Source organism: Manis javanica, chromosome 16 (genome assembly GCF_040802235.1).
Source record: "Manis javanica isolate MJ-LG chromosome 16, MJ_LKY, whole genome shotgun sequence".
NCBI classification, from domain to species: Eukaryota; Metazoa; Chordata; class Mammalia; order Pholidota; family Manidae; genus Manis; species Manis javanica.
Genome location: NC_133171.1, coordinates 6,397,867 through 6,424,351, shown reverse-complemented (window position 1 = coordinate 6,424,351; position 26,485 = coordinate 6,397,867). Strand labels below are relative to the sequence as shown.

The window sequence follows — 26,485 nt, the reverse complement described above, 5'->3', positions numbered from 1 at the left end:
CCACTTTCTCTGTGACAGCGCCTGCATCTCCTATGTTTCACTTAAGAATTCTCTCACCACCTCTACCAACATAATTAAGGAAATACACTTTGGCATAGCATTCATCTGAAATAAAGCAGTGTAAAATAAAATCACTGGCTTACGTCTCCGAAGAACTTGGCTTAAGTTGTCCTGCATTGTTTCTCTACATTTGGGAAGAGTGTGCTCATTTGCTTCATGGATCATATTCTTCAAATTTTCAATAACTCGCATTTCTCGAAGACCACGTTTTTCCTATTAAAAGAAAGTAAATTACTAGTGCATATTGCGTCTTAAGTCTTTATTTACTACCTAGGGGTTCCACCCAGATTTTGGTTATGTTATTACTTCCTACTGAATTTGACATAGCCTTCTTTCTTCCAATTATTTGGGAGGAAATGAGGTCACAACCTGGAGGCATTTTTTAAAATTATTATGAAGTGCTCTAAAAGTTGCAATTTGAGTAACATTTTTATAGCAATGCTTTAAAATGGGCATGAGAAATTCTAAAGGAAAAAGAAGCTTACATTGTCACATATTCATTCTGTACAGCAAAGAAAGTAGGTATCCTTGATCTGATTTAAATTTTGTTGTGCTGACATCACATAGTTTCTATTATTATATGTATTTTTTTTCTGATTCCATTTTTCTCTAATAAAGGTGTGTGAAAAAGGTAGTAATAGAGAGATACTTTGCTCCTCAGAAAGGAGTTAACATTGACTGCTATACTTAGAAAGGCCTGCTTGCAAGGTGGGCCCTTGACTGGGCGCTAGAAACTTAACAGTAAGCAGTTCCCTACACTGGTGTCAAACTCTCTGTAGATAATAAGATCTTCCTGTCTGGGAATCTGGAATTTTGATGCTTGATAAGCAAAGATAGCCTACTTAACCAGACCCCAATAAAAATTCTGGACTCCTAGGCTCACTTGAGCTACCCAGGTAGATATTTCCTATGTGTTGCTGGGTGAATGAAGCTCACTCTGTGTGACATGACACAGATTTCTCTCCATGCACCAGTTCCCTTTGCTCATTTTGTGCTTCATCCTTTTGCCATAATAAAGCCTAGCCACCGGTATGACCATATGCTGAGTCCTGTTAGTGAATCACTGGGCATGGTCTTGAGGACCCCCAACACATCCCCCACCCTGAGGGTCATCTAGACTTATAGCGACTTGCTTGGAAAGAACAGAGTAGGGAAAGGGACAAATATTAACTTCACAGTGGAAACAAGTGAAGACTGACATCATCACTGATGTCATGGTGACAGCATGCACCCCCTGATGTAGTGTGATGAGAAGGGTACTTTAACTCTGGGGTACTCTTCCCAAAAACCATAACCTCAGGTTATTCTCAAGAAAAACATCAGACAAAACCAGACTGGAGGACATTCTGTAGGACACTGGCCAGTACTCAAGACTGTCAAGATCATGAAACACCAGTAAAGACAGAGAAACTGTCACAGACCAAAGAAGTCTAGAAACATGACAATTAACTGCAACATGGCTGCATTTAGATTAGATCCTGGAATAGAAAGAGGGCTGTAATGGAAAACTGCTGAAATTCAAGTCTGGTGTTTCATTAATAGTAATGTACCAATGTCAGTTTCTTAGTTCCTACCAATGTAGCACTTTAATGTAAGACATTAATAGAACTAAGTGATGCAAACTCTCTGTACTGTTAGAGCAACTTTACTGTAAATCTAAAATTAATACAAAACAAAGAGTTCACTAAATAAAGAATGGTGGTAGACTTGAATATAAGGAAGTAATAAGCTATGTTACCAGGATTTTGTTTTGTTTTGAGCCATTCTTATGAAGCCTCTGTGGTCATATTTTTACTCTAATTTTTCCATAATAAAAAATGTACAACTTATATAATGGTTGAGAAAGAATAAATAATGAATCTTCATGTACTCATCACCAGGCTTCAATAATCTCAACTCACAGCTGACTGTGTTCCCTCTGCAATCCTCCGAACATTCCCCTGCCCACAATCCCAGATTCTTTTGAAGCAAGTCCCAGTAATTTCAACTGTAAATATTTCAACATCTATCTTTAAAAGATAAAGACTCCTCTTCAGAAAGATACAAGACCACCTCTCTGCCCCCTCCTTTCTCTCACACACACACATATACACTCAACAATAATTCTTTAATATCATGGTAAATATTCATGTTCCCTCAAATGTCCCATAAATGTTTTTATTCCCTAGTTTGTTTAACTAAAATCTAAGTAAGATTAACAAATTGCAATTGGCTAATCAGTTTCTTAAATCTTTTTTAATCTATAGATTTCCCCTCCATCACTTTTTTTCTCTTGCAATGTATCAAAAAAAAAGTGATTCTTTTGTTCTGCATATTTTCCCACAGTCTGTTTTCATTGAATTCCCATGGTGTAACATGGTCTCTTCATTTTCCTGTGATTTAGTTAGAACTAGAGGTATGATCAGATGTAGGATTTTGTTGTTTTTTGTTTGCAAGAATATTTCATTTCAGAGATTGGTAGTGTACTTTCAATGGGATGTTGGTAGCATTCCAGCTTCATTTGTTAGCAGAAATACCTCTACAAAGAGAAATTTCCCCTAATCAACTCTTTAGTTACTCTGAGGAGTATGTTCATATATGAAAGGCAAAATAAAACACGACTATTTCCCCATATTTACTAATTTTAAAAATTATGATTTGGTTCCCTAGTATCCTCTAAAGGCTATTGTTTGTTTTTATGCATTCATATGATTCATAGATTGAAACATATTTGAAGACTTTAATCCATAATAGTATTTCTCTTTATTGGTGCTCAAATTGTACTATCTTTGTCCAGTAAGAGCGTATTCAAGTCAGCTCTGGAATGCTTTAGACAAAGCTCCAGTGTTCTTTAGTGTCATCTTTGCTTTCTGATATGACCTGATGCCCCAGGCTTGTCTTGGACATTTCCCGCCCCAGACTTGGAATCAGCAGATCCCTAAGTACTGCCGATATTTAGAAATGGTTTTTAGTGCTCAATGCTACTGAGTTGGCCATTATTTCTAGAGCTTTCAGCGGACAAGGCTAGGAAATGGGCATTGTTTTTAAAAGAAAAGATACATTTTAAATTAGTAACTCAGTCAATTTAAATTAAAAAAAAAAACTTAAATTCAGACTACAGTGTTTTTAAATACCCTCCTATTTGTTTCTTTCCAGTTCTCAAAATGCCAACATATTTACTCATTTGCTTTATCAACAATTCAATCAAATAATAACAATACTAGCTTCAACAAAATGATTACTGAAAATAACTGAAGTTTTTTTTTAACTTTTTGTTTTGAAGGGATATTTCACTAGGAATGTACAATCAAATTACTGTGTTTTAAAGTTACTTAGAACAATTTCTCAGTATGGTGATGCCACCACCTAGAAAATTTTTGAATTTTCACTTGGATTTTAGGGATTGCTCCTTAAAATTAAATTTTCTTTTCAATTATGTAAAATATTTACATGGCTCCAAAACTATATCTATAAGAATATATATACTCATTTACATGGCTCCAAAACTATGTCTATAAGAATATATATACTCAAACTAGTCCAGCTTCTATTCTTTACATCCTATTCCCTCACCACTCTTTCTTTAGGTAATTATTTAAAAATTTTTATCTTGCCATTGTTTTAAGTTTAAAGATATACATCCATATATGTGTATCTATACACACATGCATATATAAATGTATATATGTGTGTATATACACATGTATAAGTATACATATATTTTTTCCAATTCTTTCCTTCTTAAACAGAAACATGAAATACAAACTTGTTTTTTTATTGGAAGTATCACTGATATACAACATTATGAAGGTTTCACATGACCATTGTGGTTTCAACATTGACCCACATTATCAAGTCCTCACCACCCCTACAGCAGTCACTGTCTATCAGTAGAGTAAAATGCTATAGTCATTACTGTCTTCATGTGAAATATTACAGACTGCTCTCAATGTGCTTTATGAGCCAAATTCATAGACACACACAATATACATACAATCTTTATGTGCTCATGTTGTCCATCTGTTCTGTTTGGTATATCAGTATTTAGAAAAGTTGGCATTTTAGCTCTCATGGTTTTTATACTAACACCCTTGGTCTCCTCTTTTTTGCTTGTCTATTGGTTCCTTACAATAAGCAATATTAATAGCAGGTGCTCGTCTCTTCTTTCTCTAGGCTTTCCCTCTCCCTCAGGATCCAATTTGAAATAGTATGCTTTTATTCCCAGTTAACATTCATAAGGCAACCAGTGAGGATATTCTACTTTTCACACACCCTCCTCTCCTTCCATTTTCTGACAAGACTGTACCTACACTGTCAAAGCAGAGCTACTGCATGTGATACTGTCTCCCTTATAAGCATCATTTAGTCTTACCTAATATTTGCAAACTGTTGTCAGGCAGCAGTCTGTCCAATCATTTTGGTTGTCTAAAATTCATTGTTTATTATGTAACAGATGCCTCAGGCATGATCATTTGAACAATATTCCCAGTCTCGCATGACCCTAACAGTGTATTTGTGCTCCCTATACCTGGCAGTCAGTTTGGCTAGACAGAAAATCCTTGTTACTCCACTGTCTTCTGGCATAAAACAGATAAATCTATTAACAAGTGGGTTTTCTCCCCCTAAGAAAGGACTTAGTCATTTTGTCTGAGCATTATTTTTATTTCAGGGAAGTTTTCTTGAGTTCAAGTTCTTACATTTGTCCGTTGCACTGCCTTGGTTTTCATCTCTGAGGACTCATTATCACACACTGGATCTTCTGTAATTATCAGTACTTGCTTTTGAATTCTTTCTCTCTCTTTAGCCATCCTTAAAATTTTAAACATTCCTATTTGCAATTTCACTGAATGACTTTCCACTGTGTTTAATCACTATCAAGTTATTTCTAGTTTCATTTCTGAAGTAATTTAAGATTTTTTTTACTATTTCTATTTTATACAATCATTTCTGAGTTTTTGTAATTCTGATTTTACCATTCTTCTATAATTCTTACATTCCTTAAGTCATTTCAAATCAGGTTATAGTTTTTACCTTTTTTGTGGTCACACTTTCTTACACTCACTACATTAAAGGACATTATTTTGCTCTTTATCCTCTAATTTGTGTGGGTTTGACTCCTGCTGAATTATAATGGGGTTTCCTGTTTTTAGAAGGGAGGAGTGGTCGGGCCAGTCTTTCTAATTTCAAAGTTCTAGAACTCTCTTTTTTTTGCTGTTCACAAAGTGTTCAATTTCCTACAGTTTCTCCACTGTGCAGGGCCTTATTCCAGAGGGGGAGTTTGTGTGTAGGTTTCAAACTCACATACTGCTTCAGCACCGTTAGCCTTTCCTGTTACCTGCTAGCACTCACTCATGAACTGGAGCCTGTGAAGACCCCTCCCTGCGTCCTGCTGCTGCTCTCAGAAGGGTCCTTCAAGCTTTCCAAAAACACTTGATGGTAATTTGAGATTTTTCAAGCTCTTAAGGCTTCACAAGACCCTCTTCTTTCCCCCACTTCTCCCTGCAGTTTCTGATGCCACAAAAGCCTTTCAGCTGTTGATGATGTGGTTATTTGGTACTGGAGTATACCTTCTCCTCTAATTTTATTATATATGTTGCTTGGTTTTGCTTTCCTAGTTGCTCTGGTTTAATAGACAAATTTAGGAAGAAAAACAAAAAACAAAAAAATTGTGTCACAGCTGCCGCCATCTTTCCCAGATGACATTAGAATTTGGAAGAATCAAGACTAGGGGAGATTATTTCATTTTTTATGGTAGATTAACTTCTTTAAGATGCAAAAGAATGGTCTCTCAATTCAAATACAAAGACAAGGAAGAACAGAGGAGGGGTCCTGCAGCTCCACTCGGAGTACAGGTCTTACTCTGGGGTCCACGGGTAGGCTTTGGGGTTCCAGAATACCCTTTGAATTTGTACTCAAATTGAATATACATGTCCTCTATGCATTTTTCTGGGGTTGGGGGGGAATTCTCTAACGAGTCCATGACCTACTAAAGTTAAAAAACCATTTATTTAAAGGATTACTTCTTTTAGCAGGCAATTAATTGGTAGTCACAGGTTGCAGTAAGTGAATTTGTAGCCCCACCTCTCTAGGAGCTTATTACTAACAATAATTAACTTAAACAACAAACAGGCCCAGTGAGCATGTTACACAAGACAGAGTGTTAAAAACAGTCTCTGCCCTTAAATGTACCATCTGGCATGTGCTTGTTTTAATACTGGTATTTTTGACTAAGGCATACTGTTAACACAATACAAAAGGAAGACTATAAACTAACATGTTCATTTGTATAGTATTTCTGGAGTGAAAATTCTCAGAACACAGCTCAACACTACAGAGGCTTGGTTTCTGATGTGTAACACCCCATAAAATTGCATGTGCAGTTAATTTTTCTTAGGTTGAAATTATAGCAAGTGCTCAAGTAACATCCTTAAAACAGTGGCTGGCAATAAACACTTTAAAATGTTAACATTAATAATATTAGAACAGTTTCTATAATTTTACATTAGAGATGTAATCTGATACATTAGAAAGGGAACAAGAGACTGATATAATAACTTAAAATTTTCTTTCAATCACAAAACTGGAGTCTCACAAAATTTAAAACCATATTGTATATATATATATATATATGGAGACTTTATCCTGACATTTAATAATCTGACAGTTACTCTAATAACCTAAGTAAAAATTTGGGAGCAGGATACCAAGTGACATTCTAGTCTCTCCTATATTTTACAGGATTTTTGTCTTAATCAATTCAATCCACATTCAAACTAATCAACACAACCCCTCCCAACTCCTATAGTTACTATATACTTACTTGAATACATTTTCTTTAACCTCTAATTTTAATCATCATTTCTTCAATTTTTTTCCTTCTGGCTAACATCTATTTTTATTTCTCAGATCAAACTTCATTCCCTCTATGAACATGTTCTTCCAATCTCTGTTAGAGAGTTGTTTCTTCTTGAGATCTCAAGTACTTTGTGCTTACTTTATCATATAATTCTGTTATTAAAGTTATTTGTTTATATGTCTTTCTTCTCCTTACTAAATTTCTGGAGGCAGGACTGCTCCTTACTTATCTTACATACCCAGTGTGATAGGTCTGGATCTGTTCTCCTCTTCTTTCTTCCTACCAACACCCAAATATTATTTGGAGTGGTAAATGTGCCTGTAAGAGTGCTGCAGTTTCCTACCTGCCTTCCTTTTTACTACATGAAATGCAGATGTTCTGGTGGGAGTTCCCAAAGCCACCTTGTAAGTATAAGGACATGAGCAACACATCAGGGTGGTGAAAGGAAATGTTGGAAGAAAAAGCTGACATCATAGAGCCATCATATCAGCAGCTAGGCAGGCTCTGGGTATTGTAAGAGAAAAATAAGCATTTGCTAAAGCCACTATTTTTAAGTTATGTGTTACTAGTAACTAAACACATTCTTTACTGACATACCTAGATACTCAATAACTACTTACTAAAGCACTCAAAGAATAAAATCTGCTAAAAATGAAATAAGCAATTGGTACAGGACCCCATACCCCATCAGCACTTCATAACTGCTGCATGCATGGGTCTCTCCTCTGTTCCACACGAGAGAGGCCTGACACCTGCTGTCTGGCTAGAAAGATACTGGTGCAGAAGACAACGCCTCTACCCACCGACACGACCAGACTGATGCTCACTGAGAGGGCTCCACTGGGATCTCTGTGAATAATACTCAGTGGAATCAAGGAAGTAAAAGACTTGCATAAAATTGGGAGAAAGATAGTCAACTGTCTGGAAATACTAACAAACACAATAGGAGAGCATAAAATAGAACTTCAATAATTTAAGTAACGCTGCCACCATGTGGCACTTATTCCCTTCTCCTAGAAATAAAACTGTAAAAGGAAAGAATGATCACTGCCATGTGCATTAACTTTTTTAGATATGTAAGTTATTAACAACTTTAATTTTAAATACCAGCCAGTTTTTCTTCAAGTGAACTACATCTGAACTGTGTAGAGAAGCGGAAACGTCTCGGAAGTACTGCTAACTCTGCTTCGCCATTCCTCTAGGTCCAAGCAGCAATTTTGGGCAAAGACTACCTTTGCTATTAACAGGATGTTACTGTTTGGACCAAGAGAGAAAAGAATTGTAAATAATGCGGATATCTATCCAAATCTAAAGTCTCTAAAATGCTTTCAGCTTTTCTCTTCTAATTGGAGGGTGAATGTTAGAATATAATATATAAAAAGGAGGTGAACGTGATGCACATGAAAGTTTCTGCGTTCCACTAAACCCTCAGGAAACGCAGCTGGGGAGGTTACTGTGCAAAGACTGGATCAAGCACTTTCCAGGAAAAGGAGTAATATTACATTTAGTCAAAGGTAACAACTTAACTTAGCTGACAAAATATTTTTGAGCCCTTCAGAGACCATTCTTCAATGATGATATGGGAAGGCTTGCTTCACGAAGAGTGGGTCTGTGTCTGTCTTATTCTGTTTTATTCACCAATATTCCATTAGTTCCTGACATTATGTCTCACAGAAAGTAAATGCTCAAGACATATACAAAATAAGCCTTACCTGTCATACTCAGTGTGAAAATTTTATTCTTTAGTAAATATTTTCCTGACACTTATATAACTTGCTGAGCAAATCCTTATTTTCCCTAAAGATATTAAAAATTGAAACCCAAACTTATTCAAAATATTGCAAATTCTGAATTAATACATTTTCATTTGATTGTAGTGCTACTACCTTCCTGTGAATAACAGTTAGCAATATTTGTCTGACACCTAAACACTCGGGATTTTTTAAATGATGTTATCATTTATTCCTCACAAAAAGTCTACAGTATGTATTACTGCTCTCATTTTTAAAATGAAGAAACTAAGCCTTAGTAAAACAAGTAATCATAGCTAGTAACCAGAGTTTGATCCCAGACATGTCCAAGGTTTCTCTTCTTTTTAGTCTTCAACACAAGCCTCCTCTCCACAAGGATTGTGGAAGCTCTAACAATGTGGACTGCAGGCAATTCCTCTCCCCTTAACTATATGCACATCTTGTCCAGGCAAATGTACCCCAGTTAAAAGCTGTGCTGGCTCCAACAGAAAGTCAGATCCTGAACGGAACACACTCAATAGCATTAATGTAACTCTTTCATCTTCCATTCAAGACTCAGTTTCCCTTGGATGGCACTTTCACAGCAATCACCTACATTACTTAAAGAATACTGAGGTAAGTATGATGACACTTGTGTTCTAAAGATAATTCAGACACTAATTAGCAGTACAACTTTTCACACATTGCTTTCCATTTCTGGGCTTAGTTTCCACAAAGTTAGGAGATTATATTAGAGAATCCATCTTAATTCCATAAATTTATGCTTCTTTTAATATAAAGTAGGTCTTTAAAGAAGTATTTACAGTTTTTAAAAATAAAAACTAGTTAGTAATTCAGACTAAGCATACTGGCAAAAAAGATGACTTATGAAAAAGATGACATCACTGGGTGTCAGAAAACCCAAGGTTTAGTTAAGCTCTGCGACATGTTCTTTTGAATCATAGTAAGCATCTACAATGCATGAGACATCGGTCTAGGCATTTTTAATACAACAGAGAGTAAGAAAGATAAGTCCCTACTCTCATGTTGCCTATATTCTAATGACGGAAGAAAGGCAATAAGCAGGTAAATAACACGAAAAATACCAGGTAGTTTTAAGAGCTTTTGGTAGACAGAATTCTCAGATGGTCCTTGGCACCCCTACCCCTAGTGTACACACACCTTCTCTCAGCTACTCAAACTCTAACCTAGGTGTAAATATATTAAGGTCCCATCAGTTGACTTTAAGAAAGGGAGACTATCCTGAGTGGGCCTGACTTGATAATCAAGTGAGTCCTGAACAGGGAGTGTGCGCTTCTTGGCAAGCACGGGAGAGATTCCGCAGGAGGGAGACTCCATGCAAGGCTCTGAGAAGGAAGGGGCCACCAGGCAAGACATGCAAGCGGCCTGGAGGAGCTGAGAGGAGCCCCGGCCGCAGCAGACAAGGAACAGGTACCTCTTTCTACCGCAGCAAGGAACCGCGCCCCACCACATGGTGAATTAGGAAAAGGACTCCAAGCCCCAAATCAGAACAAAATCTGGCCAACACCGTGATTTTAGCCTTGAGAGACTGAACAGAGAATCGAGCTATGCCATGCCCAGACTATTCTCACTGAGGAATTGGGAAGAGTCCCTGGATAACTTCTGTGTGTCCGACATTATTCTTACTCCACAACAATTACAATGATGAAGACAGTTAACAGTTAGTTATTCCTAGGGACCAGATAACATGCTAAGACACACACATACAGATAAATGCATGTTTGTGCATGCACACACACCTTTAACCTTTACAACTCTGTGAAGTAGGCATTATGCAGATTTTTGAGTCTGTTGAAACCAGAAATGGTATCTAATGCTGCAGCTCTGTCCCTGTTTTGAGTACTCTATGACACAGACTTTCTGTAGTTTTAAAAGGCTTATGAAATGATTCTCTCCTTTCGGCAAGTTTACACTCCCTGAATGGTTGGAGTCTCAGTTCATAATAGGACCCCAACTTACAGAGAATCACAAAATTGTCCAACACCATTTGCCACCTATCCAACAATAGCTTAGAAAGTTACTGTTTAATGCACAATGAACCAATAAGCATCTGCAGAACAACAGTGATACGCAAGAGGATGCAGGCTGGTGCATGAGCATTGCTGGAACACAGCATACAAAGTGGGGTGGTAGATGGTAAAGTTAGAAAGGTAAGGGCCAGACTGTGAAGGCTGCTTAGACTTCATCTGTAGACAGCAAATATTATCACAGGGTTTTGAAAGTGAAATAATGCCAGAGCACTCTGGCAGCAGGTTTGACTGGGTTGATAAAGCAGGCACACAAACCAGAAGGGAAGAGATTTCTGAGTAACATCTAGAAGAACTGCTCATGGAATGTGGAACCTAAAGGGGAGAAAATAGCCAAGGATGATTCTCATGTTTCACTTTGACTGTTTTGGGTGGGTGCTGATGCCCCAGCTGAGAAAAAAAGATACAGAAAATAGGCCCATCACTCTTTAAAATCTTTTTTTTACCATATCTCATTTTAAAAATGAAAGCAAAAAACAAAAAACTGAGATCGACAGACACTGAACAGCCCAGAGTAGGCACCTGCAGTTGAGCCCAAGTCTCCCACGGCCTTGTCTTGTCCTCCTTCCATTAATGGCAATGCCTCTTAATAAGTTTTAATTTGTGTATTCCACACCAATGGAAATCAGAAATTTTAAAACTACAGATTTTCCCTCCCATATATTAACACTAACAATTAGGGCAGAGTTTTTACAAAGTAAGTTTTAAATACTCACTTCAAATTCTTTCACAAAATAACGCGTTTCACCTTGAATAACTGGTCTGTGATCTAAAAGCCTTGAATGAATTTCTCCAAGGTCTATAAAGACAAAATGAAATTCAAGGTTAATCCACACTAAGTGGTACAATCTCTAGCTTACTGTACTCTTCCTGTTTCCCATGAACATATGAAGGTTAAAACCTATTTTAGACTACAGGTTAACAGGAAATCTCATCCACTGCTAGTAAATTAGTACAAATACTTTTGAAAGTAATTTGGCAATGTCTAATAAAGGTGAAGACATGTATACCTAGCAACTTGATGCTTAGGTAAGAGCCCTAGAAAAACTTTAACACAGGTAAGAGAGTCATTTATAAATGTTTACTACAGCGTGAGTGTGATGTCAAAAGAAAACAAACTGAACATATGTCATGGACTACTATAAATCTGCAAGTAAAAATAAACACACTAGAGTTCCATTTACTAACATGGATAAATCCTACAAAAAAGCAAGTTTCAGAAGTATAAAGCCACTTATACAAACTTAGAAAATATGTTAAAAAACACTTGTTTTGGGGACACATACAGGAGCAATAACACTATAAAGAAATGCATGGATAACAAATTTAAGACAGCGGTTAACTTTGGAGATGAGGGAGAACAATACAATTAGAGCAGGGTACACAGCAGGCTTTTAATATTTATTAATGTGGATGGTGAGTGTTCATTATAAGTCTCTATACTTTTGATAGGTCAGGGAAAGTCACAGTTAAGGGAAATAGTTCTTAATTTTAATCATTTTTGTAGAGTCATTCTATTTATTTACTTAGAAACAATTATAAATTCCTGGAGGAATTAAATCCCCACATAAGCACATTACTATTCATGTTCATTTATTGGTATGATCTGTTCCTGAAATTTTTTACTTTTGTAGACATACATAAAATGGGGCAAATTTCAATTCTCTATTTTAATGAGTTTTATTAGGATGCATCTTGGAAGTATGTTAAGTAAAAAAATATAAGTAGAAGCTTAAATCCTTCAATGGTTCATTACCCAGAACATTTCTATAAGAAAATAATAGTTCATTAAAAAAAAAAAGCTCTATGCTTAAACTTGAGAAACATTGGCTAAAATCCTATTACACAGGTTTTGTTACCGCAGACTTCCAGGAGCCTGCAGTATATTCACATGAATCATGGATGCCCAAGTGATGGCCAGCTACAGTATGCAGAAATGTATGGACCTATTTGACAAGAAAACCTACTTTGCAAAGAGTCTCCTTTCACATCTCAACAAACAGCAGTGTCTCTGAAACACAACTCTGTAACAGGCTAACGTCCAAGCCTCCTAGAAGCAGCATAAAGTCCTCCGTGGTCTGGCTCCAGCCTCCTCTCACCATCTCAGCAGTTTTCCAAACACATCATGCTGCCTCATGCATCCTTGCCATAGTTCCTGCTATTGTCACCACCTGGTACCCTCCCCCAAATACCTAATCCCTGCTCTTCCTTCAAAATTGCTCAGATATCACACCTTGAAATTTTCATTCATTCTCTCCAGCGTCCTCCTAGTTTGAGAGTGCCCCTACTTTCTGCTCCCAAAGCATCTAGGCATATACTTCTATCATAGCCCTTACTATGTTATCTTGAAATTATCTCTCTCTTCCAGTAAGTATCTCAGAGGCCAAATTACTATTATTTATATTATCCACAGAGGCTATATGGGTTAACATGTATTTTTTTTTCTCTGAGAAACCATTAAGCTTTCCTGCTTCTGTGGTCTGATATCATGGGAATTTACTTAGCTTTTGCAGAGAGAATTCAACTCTGTTTAGAAATGGATAGTGATCACTTCTAAAATCCCAACTGTGCTCCAAAATTTAAGATAGTGAAGATTTGGGAGAAAAAAAATACACATTATCCTAGAAATTAAGCTCCTAACTAGTTTTGTTATAACATTTTAACAAACCAAGCACACTATCATGGTTCAGAGCTTTTAGTAAGAGTCCCAGGGATCACAAAGTCTCTAAGTTTAATAATGTGAATGTAAGTGACAGAATTTCACATAAGTCAAACCCTCACCCTGCTAGATGCAAAGCATTCTTTTGTTGTTTGATATACAAGACAAAAATGTAATCTGTGTTCTCTGAAAATTCATACTCTAAAGTGAGAGTCAGACAAATATCCAGTCACATAAAAGACAGAGATAAGCACTTTAATGCAAGATCAATACTCTATGTGACTACAGAATAAGGACAAACACAGTAAACTGCAGATCTCTCATGATCTAGTAAAAGAAGTTTTTTTCTCTGGTCCTGAATTTGAAGGCCTTTAATGTTATATCATAAGGTACAGCATACTGCACGGAAATTTTTCCTGGTAATACCTAGAGCGTCCCCATACAGATGAGCGTCCCCATACAGATGAGCGTCCCCATACAGATGAGCGTCCCCATACAGATGAGCGTCCCCATACAGATGAGCGTCCCCATACAGATGTTACTCTTCCTCACTGCTTCTCAAATCCATCCCCTCCTGACTCACTTGCACTACCTCAACAGACTGAGTCACACCTCTTTGTAATGCACTCCAGAGTCAACTCTTGTTATTTGCAGTACTTAAGTTTATAAAGTTGCTTAGAACACTAAATTAGAAAATACTGAACTATTGTTCCTACAAGAAATACAAGGTTAGGTTCCTGCAAGCATCTGGTCACATTTTTGTCAACCAAAACACCAGGGTTGCATACCCACATCCTTGTAAAATAAGCCAGTCTTAGTGTAGAAAATCTGCTCTTCCAATAACACTTTTTCTTGTACAACACTTAGCAGGTATTTTTAAAGTTCTTCCACAGACTTCTTATTTGCATAACCTATTTTGCCTGCAAACTGAACATTTTTTACACTGCACCATCTTTGAAAGCACCAGCCAGCACTGCCCCAGAAGGGTTAATATTTTCCTGACCTTGGACAACTGAACTTTCTAAAAAAATTTTCTTTGGCTTTCGGCTTCACAACAATGCTGTCCACTGAACTTCCTTTATTAGTTGTCACCTCAAGAAACACAAACGTAAGTGCTTTTCCATCACTTCATCACACACTATACATGTTACCTGGGCACTTTCTGGAGCAACCTCACATACAGATGACTAAACTTCCCTTCTTTTTCTGGACTGCTGATTGATTACCATTAAACTCACAGCAAACAGCACTTGACTCTTCCCTGAAAGAAACTTCTCTAATACAGATATTTTCTCTGTAAGGCATACCACAGCCTTCTTGGACTTGGGGACACTTCAGTACTATACCTGGGGACCATTTTAAACGGCAAAATCACCTACAAAAAAAATACAAAATGCAAAAAATATGGCACTAAATATAAAACAAGATTGACACTTGTTTACAGTATGAGATCTGTAACAAAAAAGAGTGTTGCCTTGTCTAATATGAGTGTAGAGAGAGACTCAAAATTTTCTCTGCTTTGCTTGGGGAATATGATTTTGGAGTTACAAACTCCCTTTAGGAAGTAGGCAAATTCAAAATTCAAAATTACATGATCTGCAAGATGAGGATGGACTGTTAGCTACATGAGTTCTCCATTTAAAATACAAATCTAACCACCTGACCTCAGACTGGTTGTTGCTGGATCGTTTCCTGCCATTTAAGAAAAAAGTCCAATCTCCTTAAGAATCCAAGAAGTCCTCTATGGTCAGATTTCCACCAAACTCCCCCTCTCAGAGCCATGTATGTGTACTTTCCCCAACATGCCATGCCCTTTCAGGTCTCCATACCTTTGCTCATGCTGTGCCAAACAGTCAAAATACCTTTGCCCTCTTCCTTAACTGCTAACACTTTATTCTTCAAGACTCAGATCGGACACTCCAATCTCTGGGAAGCCCTTCCTGTTTCTGAGTCCTCACCTCCTGACACCTACCCATAGACCAGAAACCCTGAAAGACACAGGGCAGAAGTAATGAAGTCATTTATTTGTGTTTCCTTCTCATGAGACTCTGGCAATAAAATTCAACAAGTATCTATTCACAAATGATGGTCATCAAGATGAACAAATAATAGGTTTTCAGAACGAAGAGTGAATGGCTTCATAAAAAAATCCAAGTAAGTTCTAGACATATTTTCAATTACGACTCAAATCTGGATTAACTTCAAGAACTCCCCTGAATTATCTTTTTTTTTAAAAAGTAATACATCAAAATCAAAAACTTCTCAACAGAGTGAAAATACATATATCTCCAATGTAATGGAAGAAAGTACATGCAAATCATGAAATCTGAAAAGGGGTAAAGAACTACTACAACTCAACAACAAAGAGCAAATTACCTGATTTAAAAGAGGACAAAGGACTTGAATAAACATTTCTCCAAAGATTTTCAAATGGCCAATAAGCACATAAAAAGATGTTTGACATCAATAATCAAGAAGGAAATGCAAATCAAAACTACAAAATACTACCTCATACCCATTAGAAGGGCCACCACCAAAAAAAACAGAGAAAAAGAACTGTTGGAGAGGATGTGGCGAAGTCAGAACCTTCATACACTGTAAGAATATAAAATAGTGCAGCCACTATGGAAAACAGTACGGTGATGCTCAAAAACTTAAAAATATAATTATTATTAGAACAGCAATTCCAGTTCTGGATATATACCCAAAAGAATGGAAAGCGGGGACTCAAACCTATTTGGATACCCATATTCATGACAGCATTACTCACAATATCCAAAAAGTGCAAGCAACCTCAGTGACCATCCAGAGATGAAAAGATACACACAATGTGGTGTATATATATACAACAGAATGTTATTTAGCTTTAATGAGGAAGGAAATCCTAACACATGCTACAACATGGATGCATATTGAGGACACTATGCCAAGTGACACAAGCAAGTCACAAAAGGTCAAACTGACTGCATGATTTCACTCACATGAAGAACCTAGAGTAGTTATAGTCAGAGACAAAGTAGAATGGAGATTTCTAGGGGCTGGGAAAAGGGAAGGAAGGTAAATTAGGGTAGAGTTTCAGTTTGGGAAGCTAAGAAAGTTCTAGAAATGGGTGGTGGTAATGGTGTACAATGTGAATGTACTTCATGCCCCTGAACTGTACCTTAAAAAATGGTTAAGAACCTTCTTGCACTGTTGGTGGAATGTAAATTGGTCCAGCCACTATGCAATGTAGTATGGGGGTCCTCAAAAAATAAAAATAGGAACAACAATAACTGGGTTATTTCACTTCTAGGAATTTACCCGAAAAAAACAAAATCACTGATTCGAAAAGATATATGGGCCCCTATGTTTATTGCCACATTATTTACAGTAGCCAAGATATGGAAGCAGCCAAGTGTAGGTCAATAGATTAATGGATTCTATAACATCTTTCTATGTTGACAGATAGTAACTACACAAATTGGGGTGGGCATTTAATAGAATACATTATTTACATAATTTATATTAAACTACAGCATTTAATAATGTCGAATCACTATGTTATATACTTGAAACCAATATTACATATCAAATATACTTCAAAAAGTCACTCTAAAGACTGGTTAAGATGGTGAATTTTGTTACATGTATTCTTACAATTAAAAAAAATGTTAGTTCACTAAGATTCCATGTATACCCAATTATAATTTAGTCCTAACACCCATGTAACACTCCTGCACTCCTAATTTATTTAAAAGACAATCTGAAGTCTAGAAATAAATTGCCACAGCCTGCTGTGTTAGGGCAGCCCAGAATCCTGACAGACAAGGATAAAATGAAATACGCGGCAACCCAAAAATGCCATTTTCCGGGTAGTTCTGAAGGACTCGAGAATCCTACAAGGGCTTCAACACTACAGACAGCATTGTGGGGCTGACAAGCGTAAGCACTGGGTTACTGTGGATGGCAATGAGAAAGTGCAGTATCTGTCAACGATCTGCGGGAAACAGGGTTGTTGTGAGCTTTGGTAATCAAACTTAATTCTGGTTCTGTGAGAATCCAGGTTGTAAGCAGGTTGCACCCTTCTCCCAGCACAAAGCAGACAGGACAAATGGACATCTGTACGGGTGTATGGCGTTTTAGTGTTTTCAAACGCTTTCATATCTCGTTTACTCCTTGCAGACCCAGAGTGGGTAAAGCAATGGAGCCAACGTCGCGCAACTCATGAGTGACCTAAACGTGGAAGCAGGCTCTTCCTGACTCCCAAGCTCGGTGCTCTCTGCGTGACAGGTCGGTAGGGCGGGGAGTCCAAAGCAGCTGTGGGCCCCGGGTCCCGGGCATGAGGAGGAGAGGAGGCGAGCCCCAGGGCTCCCTTCTTCGGATTTTTCGAGGAAGTAGAGGGACAGGGTTGGCTTGCTATTGGGAAGCATCTAGCGCAGAGAAACGGACGGGAACCGGCCGCGATTCCTGCACCCCCGCAAACGTGAGGTCGCCAGGCAGCTGCGGGGCGACCTGGAGTGCGGCGTCGGGTCAGAGGGCGCCGTCTGGGAGGTGGGGCTACGCTGGGTTCCACCTGAGGGAGAGCCCTACCACTCCGTACCCTTGATAATGAGGTGCGCTGGCGAGCCCGCAGTCCCAACCGAGTCCCTTTTCTTGTCGCCGCCGCTCGGGGAGGTCTCATAACTCACAGGGGTCTCTGTCCCTCCACCATTCATCCCGACCAACTTCGCCCACCGCGGCTGCGTCGCGCAGGTTGCGCCTGCGCAAACCGGCTCTGACCAGTTTCCAGGCGCGCGTTTGGCGTCATCAAAAGGTGTCCTGGAAGTTGAGCCTACCCAGCGGGCGGTTCTGGTATGGTCCCTGTAGCGCAGCCAGGAATGTAAACTTGCAGAAGCCGATACCGCCATGCTGGATTAGGGCAAATGCTGCCAGAACAGTAAGGTGCTTGGAAATTGGAGTTGAACTCTGTTATTCCTCCCTAAACCAGCTGGAATTTATTGTGCTTTAGAGACGCTGGGCTAGAGGGGGTACAGTCCTGGAATAATACTGGTAATGCTTGTTAGGGTCCGGGCTTCCGAGGCCTCTCCAGAGAACAAACTACACAGGCATAGAGATGTAAATTCAAGCAAAGTCTTTATTCAGCCAGCTAGCTGGGGTCCAAGTCAGCCTGACGCAGGGTCTCAACAAGGACCCAAAGCACTCAAAGCCAAGGGTTTATATAGCATTTTCAAAACACTTAACTCATAGTGATTTTCCACAGCTGCACATTATTCTTGCAAGACATACATCCTGGGGTTAGGCAGGAGCAAGATAAGACCACTCCTCAATTGTCAGGGAGGTTCTGCACGATAAGCTTGGTATGTAGGATTAGCTGACCAAGGTTAGCTGACTAAAGGCCACAGCTGCCCACCACCCGGTGCTCATGATTAGCTTGTTTTTCAAGGCCTTACCCAGTTCCAGTTTTTCTTTCTAAGTCACATACTCAGAAAATGGCTTCTAGGCCTTTAAGATGGCTATGCTTATGCTAACCTATTTCTATTCTTACATGCTAACATATTATCTATATTAACTATTCTCTACATTACCGGCCATAAATGTTCTATAAAGCATTTTGACGTGCATTGCCGCATTTCGTCATCATGGCCACTCCGGGAACGGTTTTACCATTTCTAACAAGTGAAGAAACTGAGAGTTTAAGGAACTTGACCATATCACCTTTCAGTCATTCGTTCCCATGTGAGGAAAAAAATGTATCTGTTCTTAGCATTTTTACAAAATTTCAATAAGTTGTTATATGGACTAAGATAAGATAGACCTAAATATGGAAGGGACAGGTTTGCTAGACTGTTTTGAATTGCTGTATTCATGAAGAGGCAGCTACGGGGTTGGCATGTATCTAACTGCTGCTGTTTGGTAAAATCCATAAAGTTCATCATTGGCAAACGACATGAAGTTCATCTTTGTATTATCAACGAGTCTTCATACCTGTTAAAAAGTCCAGACAATGATTTTGCAGTGGCCCCTTCACTTCCTGCGTTCATCCAGTGAGTCTAAGAATATCTCAATCTTTCCCTTTCTCCCTCCTCTGTTTCTGCACAGTCCTTACCCTCAAGGGACCGGCAGTCTAGTGCTAAAGTAGGAACATAAACCAGCATTTACAATAACAGCGTCTATAAATGATAGGATGGAGAAAAGTGTCGCACACATTTCAAACACTTGGGGATGGGAAGAGGCCAGGAAAGATTTCTCAGAGGGGGCACGTATTTCTCCTCAGACCTGAAATGATGGTAGCCAGCTGGGTGAGGTGAACATGGACTTGGGGTTTTCTAGCAGGGAATAAATAAAATGTAACTTGGCAAGTTGTTGAGTCTGGCTTCTAACCTTTCTAGTCTTACTTTGATTTCTGTAGCTTTAGAATCAACCCCTAGAAAATTTAATTATTTTAAATTATTTTTGAAGTCCTTTATTATTCTCCCCACTTCTAGGCAGTTTTGTTATTCAAGTTTTCTTCTGCACCTGCAAGCCAAAATTTCCTCTAATATTGTCTTCTTAGTGTCTTTGACTTACTAAAAATCCTGGGAAGGCTCATTATAGTTCAGTGAGGGTGAATGCTTCTCCCACATTGTGTTTATTAAACATGTAGATTCTAGGTTCCACCTCCAAACATTATGTTTTAGGAGTTCTGGGGTAGCTGCTTTCTCTCCTACCCAACTTCCAATTGATGGTAAGTGATAAAAGAACTCGGTGCAGTATGGAACCAGACAAAACTGGGTTTAATCCTGGCTCTGCCAATTTTCCTGCAATTCCTTTTCTGTAAAATGGCAATAAAATATCCATTTTATAAGTTGTGATAAAAAATTTACAGAAGATACCTGTAAAGCACTTAGTACAGTGCCTGGTACAGAGGAAATGCTCAATAAACTGTATTATTATTATTATTACAATAACCTCCTGTATCTCCTTTTAAAGCCCTGTACAATCTGCTCTCATTTTTCTAATCTGCTTTCATCACCCACCACTGTAATATTTTGTACTTTTGGCACTTTACAACTTATAAAATGCTATCATATACCATATAGCATATGTCTCTTAATGTTCTCATTAATATAGTTGATGTAGACATTAAAACACCCATTCTCAGGTGAATAAACTGAGGGTCAGGGAATATGGTAGTCTCCAGAGATGGCTGCAGTGGTTCCTCCCCTCCTTGTACGCACATGTAACATGCTGCTCCTCCCATCAAGAGATGGAGTTTGTTTCCCATCCCCTTGACTGGCCCTATGACTTGCTTTGACCAATGAAAAATGCTGTGTGAAGCATTATTAGAGAGGCTGTGTGGGTGAGTACTGAGCCACCCTAGCAGTTTGGCACCAGGTCCAGCTGTGTGAGGGAGGCCTCCTTAGATCTGATCCGGCTATCAGCAAGCTGCATGCATTCCCATGGACTGCAGTGGAGCCCATACCAACACCTGGATCCAGTCAACCCACAATTTGTGAAACGTAATAAATTTTTGTTCTTTTAAACCACTAAGTTGTGTATTTATTGTGTGTTTATATTATGCCCAACTTTCACATAAAGGATTTAAGAGGCTTACAGTGATCCTGACACAACCACTAGGCAGCACCACTGTTACCAGATAGCAGAACCATGGTCAGAGCCCTGGTCTTTCAATGTCAAGGCTGGTGCATTCTAAAATGGCAAAGCCCGATCAGCTAGGGGGCTTTCTACTGTGCTATGACTGTGCCAGATATATTTCTGCCTCTTTATTTTTAGACATCCCTTTCCTGGAATGCTTTCTTTACCTTCTCTGCCTGTTCAATTCAGTAAGCTTTATTTATGTTGTGTAATAAAGAATTTGACTAACTTTGTCCCTGGTTCCTGAAAGATAACCTCTAAATCCTTGGAATTTCCTAAATGATAGGTGTCTTTGTTATTCATGGTGGCCTGAGTTGATGCTAACAGGATGACTATATGGGCCCCTAGATGGTTTCAAGATGGGGACTGGCCATGCCTGAAAACCTCCATGTGATTGAGAGTTGGGGCTTTGAGCCATGTAACATGAGCCCGCCCTCTGGGGAGGAGAGGGGTTGGACAGAGTTCAGTCACACGGACGATCGTCTTTGCCTATGTAATGAACCCCAACAAGAACCTACTGAACACCAATGCTCCAGTGAGTTCCTGGTTGGTAATCATATATCAATGTACCCAGAGGGTGAGGCATACTGAGTGCACATGAACTTCTAGTTTGGGACCCTCCCTAACCTCACCCCATGAATCTGTTTATTTGGCTGGTCCTGATTTGTATCCTTTACAAGAAAACTATAATCCTAAATACAGCAGTTCCTGGACTTTGTGAGTCATTCTAGCGAATTACCAAACACAAAGAGGTAAAGTGTTGAGCCCCCCAAATTTGGGGACAGCTGGTCAGAAGTGCAGGTGGCCTCATGGTTGGTGTCTGAAATGAGGGGTTGTGTGAAGTATGGTGCCCTCACCTGTGAGGTCTTAGCTAACTCTGGTAATCAGTGTCAGAATTGTGTTGCAACTGAACACACACTTAAGACAAGCCACATAATGTTGCAGGTGCTCTACATGTATTAACTCATTTAATCCTCACGGCAGCCCTTTGAAGTTGTTATTACCTCATTTTACAAAACAGAAGGCTCAGGCATAGAGAGCTTAAATGGCTGCCCAACTTGGATGTGGCAGAAACAGCCTTGGTCCCTGTGTATATGTCAGTGCAGGTGGTGGGTGAGGACAGATCAGGGAAGGGAGATTTGGAGGAACAGAGAAGCCATACTAACTCGGCAAGGCTCTTCATTTTTTCATTCAAATGCACCTTACAAGTATGTACTGAGCACTTTGTGTGCTAAGTGTGGGGCTAGGGGCTGAGATGTAGCAGTGAGCTAGACTGCCCAGCCTTTTCCTTCCCTCACTGAAGGTAGTGTCTACCAGAGGGCGCAATATTACATCACTATACAATTACCTTCCTGCAGTTCTGTTGCTTTTAGCCTGTAGATAGGTGTTCTAGCTGTTCGTTATTCTGCCCACTCATGTTCTCTGGGGTGGGCAGGGCCAGTGCATGACTCTGTTTTTCTCCCCTTTTCCAGAAATCTTTAAACTACAGCTCAGACAATGAGGAGAGAATCAGACAGGAGCTGTGTTGGTTGCTTTGTTCTGCCCTGCACCTTCAGCTGCTGTGTCCTTGGTCTGTGGCCTGTGGAATCTCAGTTTTGAGGCTAAAGAGGACTCCGTGTCATCTCCCTGATGGTCTTGTTAGCTCTTGTTGTCTTTGAATTGATGAGACATTTTTTAAAAGTGAAACTTTTATTGAGATAATTGTGGATTCTCATACACTTATAAGAAATACAGAGCAATTCCTTGTAGGCTTTACCATTTCCTTCCAATGGTAACATTTTGCAAATATGAATACCACCACCAGGATATTGATATTGATACAATCCACCAATCTTATTCAGATATTCCCTTTTACTTGTGTGTTTTGATCTCTACAATTTTATCATGTGTAAGTGCATGCAGCCATCATCACAGTCAGGGTATGAAACAGTTCCAAAGTCATAAGGATTCCCCAGTGTAACCACACCTACCTTGCTCTCAGTCCCTGCCCTGGCCCCCAACCCCAACCTATAAATAATGTATCCTCCATTTCTAAAATGTTGTCATTTCAAAAATATTACATAAATGCAATCACACCCTAAGTGCTTCTCTTGTGTTTTTAAGAATAGCTCTTTTTTTTTACCTGCATAGCACTTTGTATAAGACCATTTTTCAGAGACTCAATATCAGACACTTGAACAAAAAAATCAGGCACTTGAAGCCATGGAATTATAAAGGGATTTTTCCAATTATTTTTTTTTTGAGAGTTAAGATATCTAAATCATGGAAATAATGTTAATTTAGTAGAAGTAAAGTTCTGATTTGGGGTAAATAATCTGCTACCTCCATATTCAATCTTATGAAAATTAGAAAATAAAAACATGTTTTTAATTACATGTACTTTGAGAACAAAATTGAAATTCATTCCTTAGTGTAAGCCCATCAAGGACAGGCATACTGGGGAGGGGGGACTACTAAATTTATTTTGCTTTTTATCAATCCAGTTTATGAAATTTATTCTGAAACATTTTCTGTTGGCATTACTGTTTATCTCCTTTTGTCTAACTATTTTTGAAGGTTAAGAAAATTAAATGGAAGAAACTGAGGAGGGGACAAGCTTAAGGGGGTGTTTTGGGGTAAGATAGTAAATATTATTGCACATTCATCTCATGAAGACTTGGAGCTGCATCTGGCCAACTAGGCCTGACAGTGAAGGTGCCGAGTAGCAGGCTGTGCAGTGGCATCAGCCGTCTTCTGGATGGCAGCAACTTTCTAGCCCTGTACCGAACCTTCTTGTACCAAATCCTGCTTATTCCCCCAGACAGGCTTCTAGTGTAGCTATGTCACTTGGAGATCACTCAGCACTTTTCTGAAGGCTGCTATGGTAGGGCCAACTGATCGGAATGCGGAGGTCCATATCACCGCACTGGCCACACCTGGAAGTTTGACTCAGCTATGCAAAAACGAAAAGCATGAGTGTTTGGATGAATTCAGCTGCTCTATACTTGGCTGTCATCCAAGCTCCAGACGGATGTAGTATAGTGGCCCTCATCATGTGGGCACATCAGACCTCTGGAGTCAGAAACTCAAATGGGGGCCCAGCAGTCTGTGGTTTGAGAAGCCTCAGGGGATTCTCATGCATGCTAACTCCTGACAACCACCGTTTGAGTGAAGTGTCTGTGACCCATTCCCCAAAATTCTGACAATGTATCCACCTCTAGAGTTCTTTTATCCAAGTGACACGGTTTAAGGCAAATGCTGGAAACAGTAAGGAACTGCAAAGCTATGAAGGTTAAAACTATCTTAAGGGCTTTTAAGATAAGGATGTGTGTGCTTGCGTGTGTGTGTGTGTTGCAGAAGGTCAGGGAAAGGTCGGGCAGTGGAGGAAGGATAACCTGCACTACATGAATAGACTAACTCATGGACTGCACCGCAGGAACTTTGGAATTGGTAATCAAATGGCTGGAAGTTTGTGGTCTTGGTCAAAGCAAGCGTGTGGCCTTATTGTTTGGCACTATGCCTTGTCAAATTAATTGTGTGGCTAGTGTATTTCAAGCTTAACTTGGATAGACAGATCTGCGAGGCACAAATTCTTCAAGCAGATGATGTTAGGTAGGACAAAAATCATCCACTGCAAGACTGCAAGGACAGATGACACTCAGCAGAAATGGCAAGCCAAATCTGTGAGGATCTGCAGGATCCATAATATGGCTGGCTAGCCCGAGGGACCCAGCCCCTGAAGTGGAAGAGACAGCACGAATGAGCCACCAGAGTAACTCATCTGGCTGGAAATGATGCAAAAGCTCTCACTCTCCCCACAAAGAAATGAAAGTTTAAAAGATGTAAACATTTCTAAAAGAATTAAGATAATGGGAAGAGAAATCCTTGAGACATAATAGCAAAAATGGCCAACATCTGAGATTCTCCTGACTTCCTTCTTTTGGCCTCTCTTGTAAGTGAAAGACGAGTTTTGCTAGATTAGGGAGCAGTTGGAATTAGTTTTATTCACCAGCAGTATTGGGAATAAAGGCAGAGCCTGCAGGAATGGGAACTCCAGCAAATGGTCATTATTGCAAAATCAAATTCCCCATCTTATCTCTGATATGCCTGTATGCAACCCTAGAGCTGGGCTTCACAGTGTTAATAAACCCAGCATACAAGACATGAAGCAGTGGGATATAGAGCCCCTTGTGTACCTAAAAGCTCTGCCCAGAAAGAGAGATATATGATGGTAACTTCCTCCCCAATGCTTTTGCAATAAAATTCACCGAGGAAGTTAGGAATGTAATTCAGCTTCAATAAATCACGACTAAAATTAAGGTGGCCAGATATGTAGCAGCCTGATTAGGTGTATGGAGAATTTGAAATTTAGTGCCCTGGTAATGGGTGGGAGCAGATTATATAATTACATAAAGAAAGAAATATTGCTCTCAGGGGTAAAAAGCTAAATGCTCTAATCCATCAAACCACCACATCTCTGCCAAAGCTAGATTATTAAACTTCATGTAGCATTTTTTTTTGAAGGAATGAAGTTAAATGTTAGAAATGAAAACACTATACTTCACAAGAATTCTAATCTACTTGTCAAATAATTGTATATTTTATCTTTCATTGTGATGTACATGTACCTGATTATAATAGTTATATTCTTCCTAACAATGTCTGCTTAAATTTTTATCAACACATCTTGAAGCTTTTCTGGAAGAACTTTCAGCATCACTCATATGGTGCACCTGCAGTGGGCATCTTCCCCTTCCTGCCTTCATTCCTGCAGGACACCAAATGTGCCTATTACTGGCTGGTTAACTGTGGCTTCATGCTCAAGTGGGTGGAGCCAACAGAGGACCTATGTTTAACAGGGAGTAAAAATGAGAATACCCACATACTTGTTAAAAACCTTAGGGCAATAATCTTATTGTAACTCTGGATGGGGACGGGGTGGAGTTTAACCAGTAAGCTGGGTCATGGAGAGATGATTATGTCATTCCTGAAGGTAAGCTTTTATTTATTTATTTATTTTTTTACCGAATGTAACAGCTGTTGCTAGAGATTACAACCACAAAACTCCACAAGCTTCATCACATCTTGGATGCTTTGGCTATAACTGTGCCTAAAGACAACTGGCTTTTTAATATTGTCTCCAATTTCATTATTCCTGTTTTAAAACCAGTGTTCAATTAGTGAAAATTCATGGATCCTTGACTAAAGAATGATCCTTCTCTATTTGACATTTTTTGTTTTCAAAAGTTGCATGTGGAATATGGAGACAGAGCCCTGTATCTAGCCATGACAATCTAATCAACCCCACTGCATAATATGGTGACAGATTATGTCCTCTAACTCTGAAATTGTACAACTCCCAATCACTCTGGCCATGGTCTAATGAGCATGTGGGTATCTGCCTCTCCCAGCTCCTAAATTAACGTGAGTTCATGTGAATGTTGTAAAGTGTCTGGTATAGTCTGGAACATAGTAGATGCTTGGTAAATGGTTATTGATTACTTCTATTTACTTTCTAAGAGTGCTGAATAGCTGGCAG

At 39.0% G+C, this 26,485-nt stretch overlaps 1 protein-coding gene across 1 annotated transcript in view; it reads right to left on the bottom strand.

Moving 5' to 3' along the window:
• Positions 1–18,112, bottom strand: part of BLOC1S5 (biogenesis of lysosomal organelles complex 1 subunit 5) — a 46,925-nt gene extending 28,813 nt beyond the window's left edge. The window contains exons 1-3 of the mRNA XM_073224448.1: positions 17,933–18,112; positions 11,411–11,493; positions 144–273 (exon numbers count right to left, since the gene is read on the bottom strand). Coding sequence (XP_073080549.1) covers positions 144–273; positions 11,411–11,493; positions 17,933–18,047 — 328 coding nt within the window. The 5' untranslated portion in view covers positions 18,048–18,112. The remainder of the gene's footprint in view (positions 1–143; positions 274–11,410; positions 11,494–17,932) is intronic.
• Between the last annotated feature and the right edge of the window lie 8,373 nt (positions 18,113–26,485).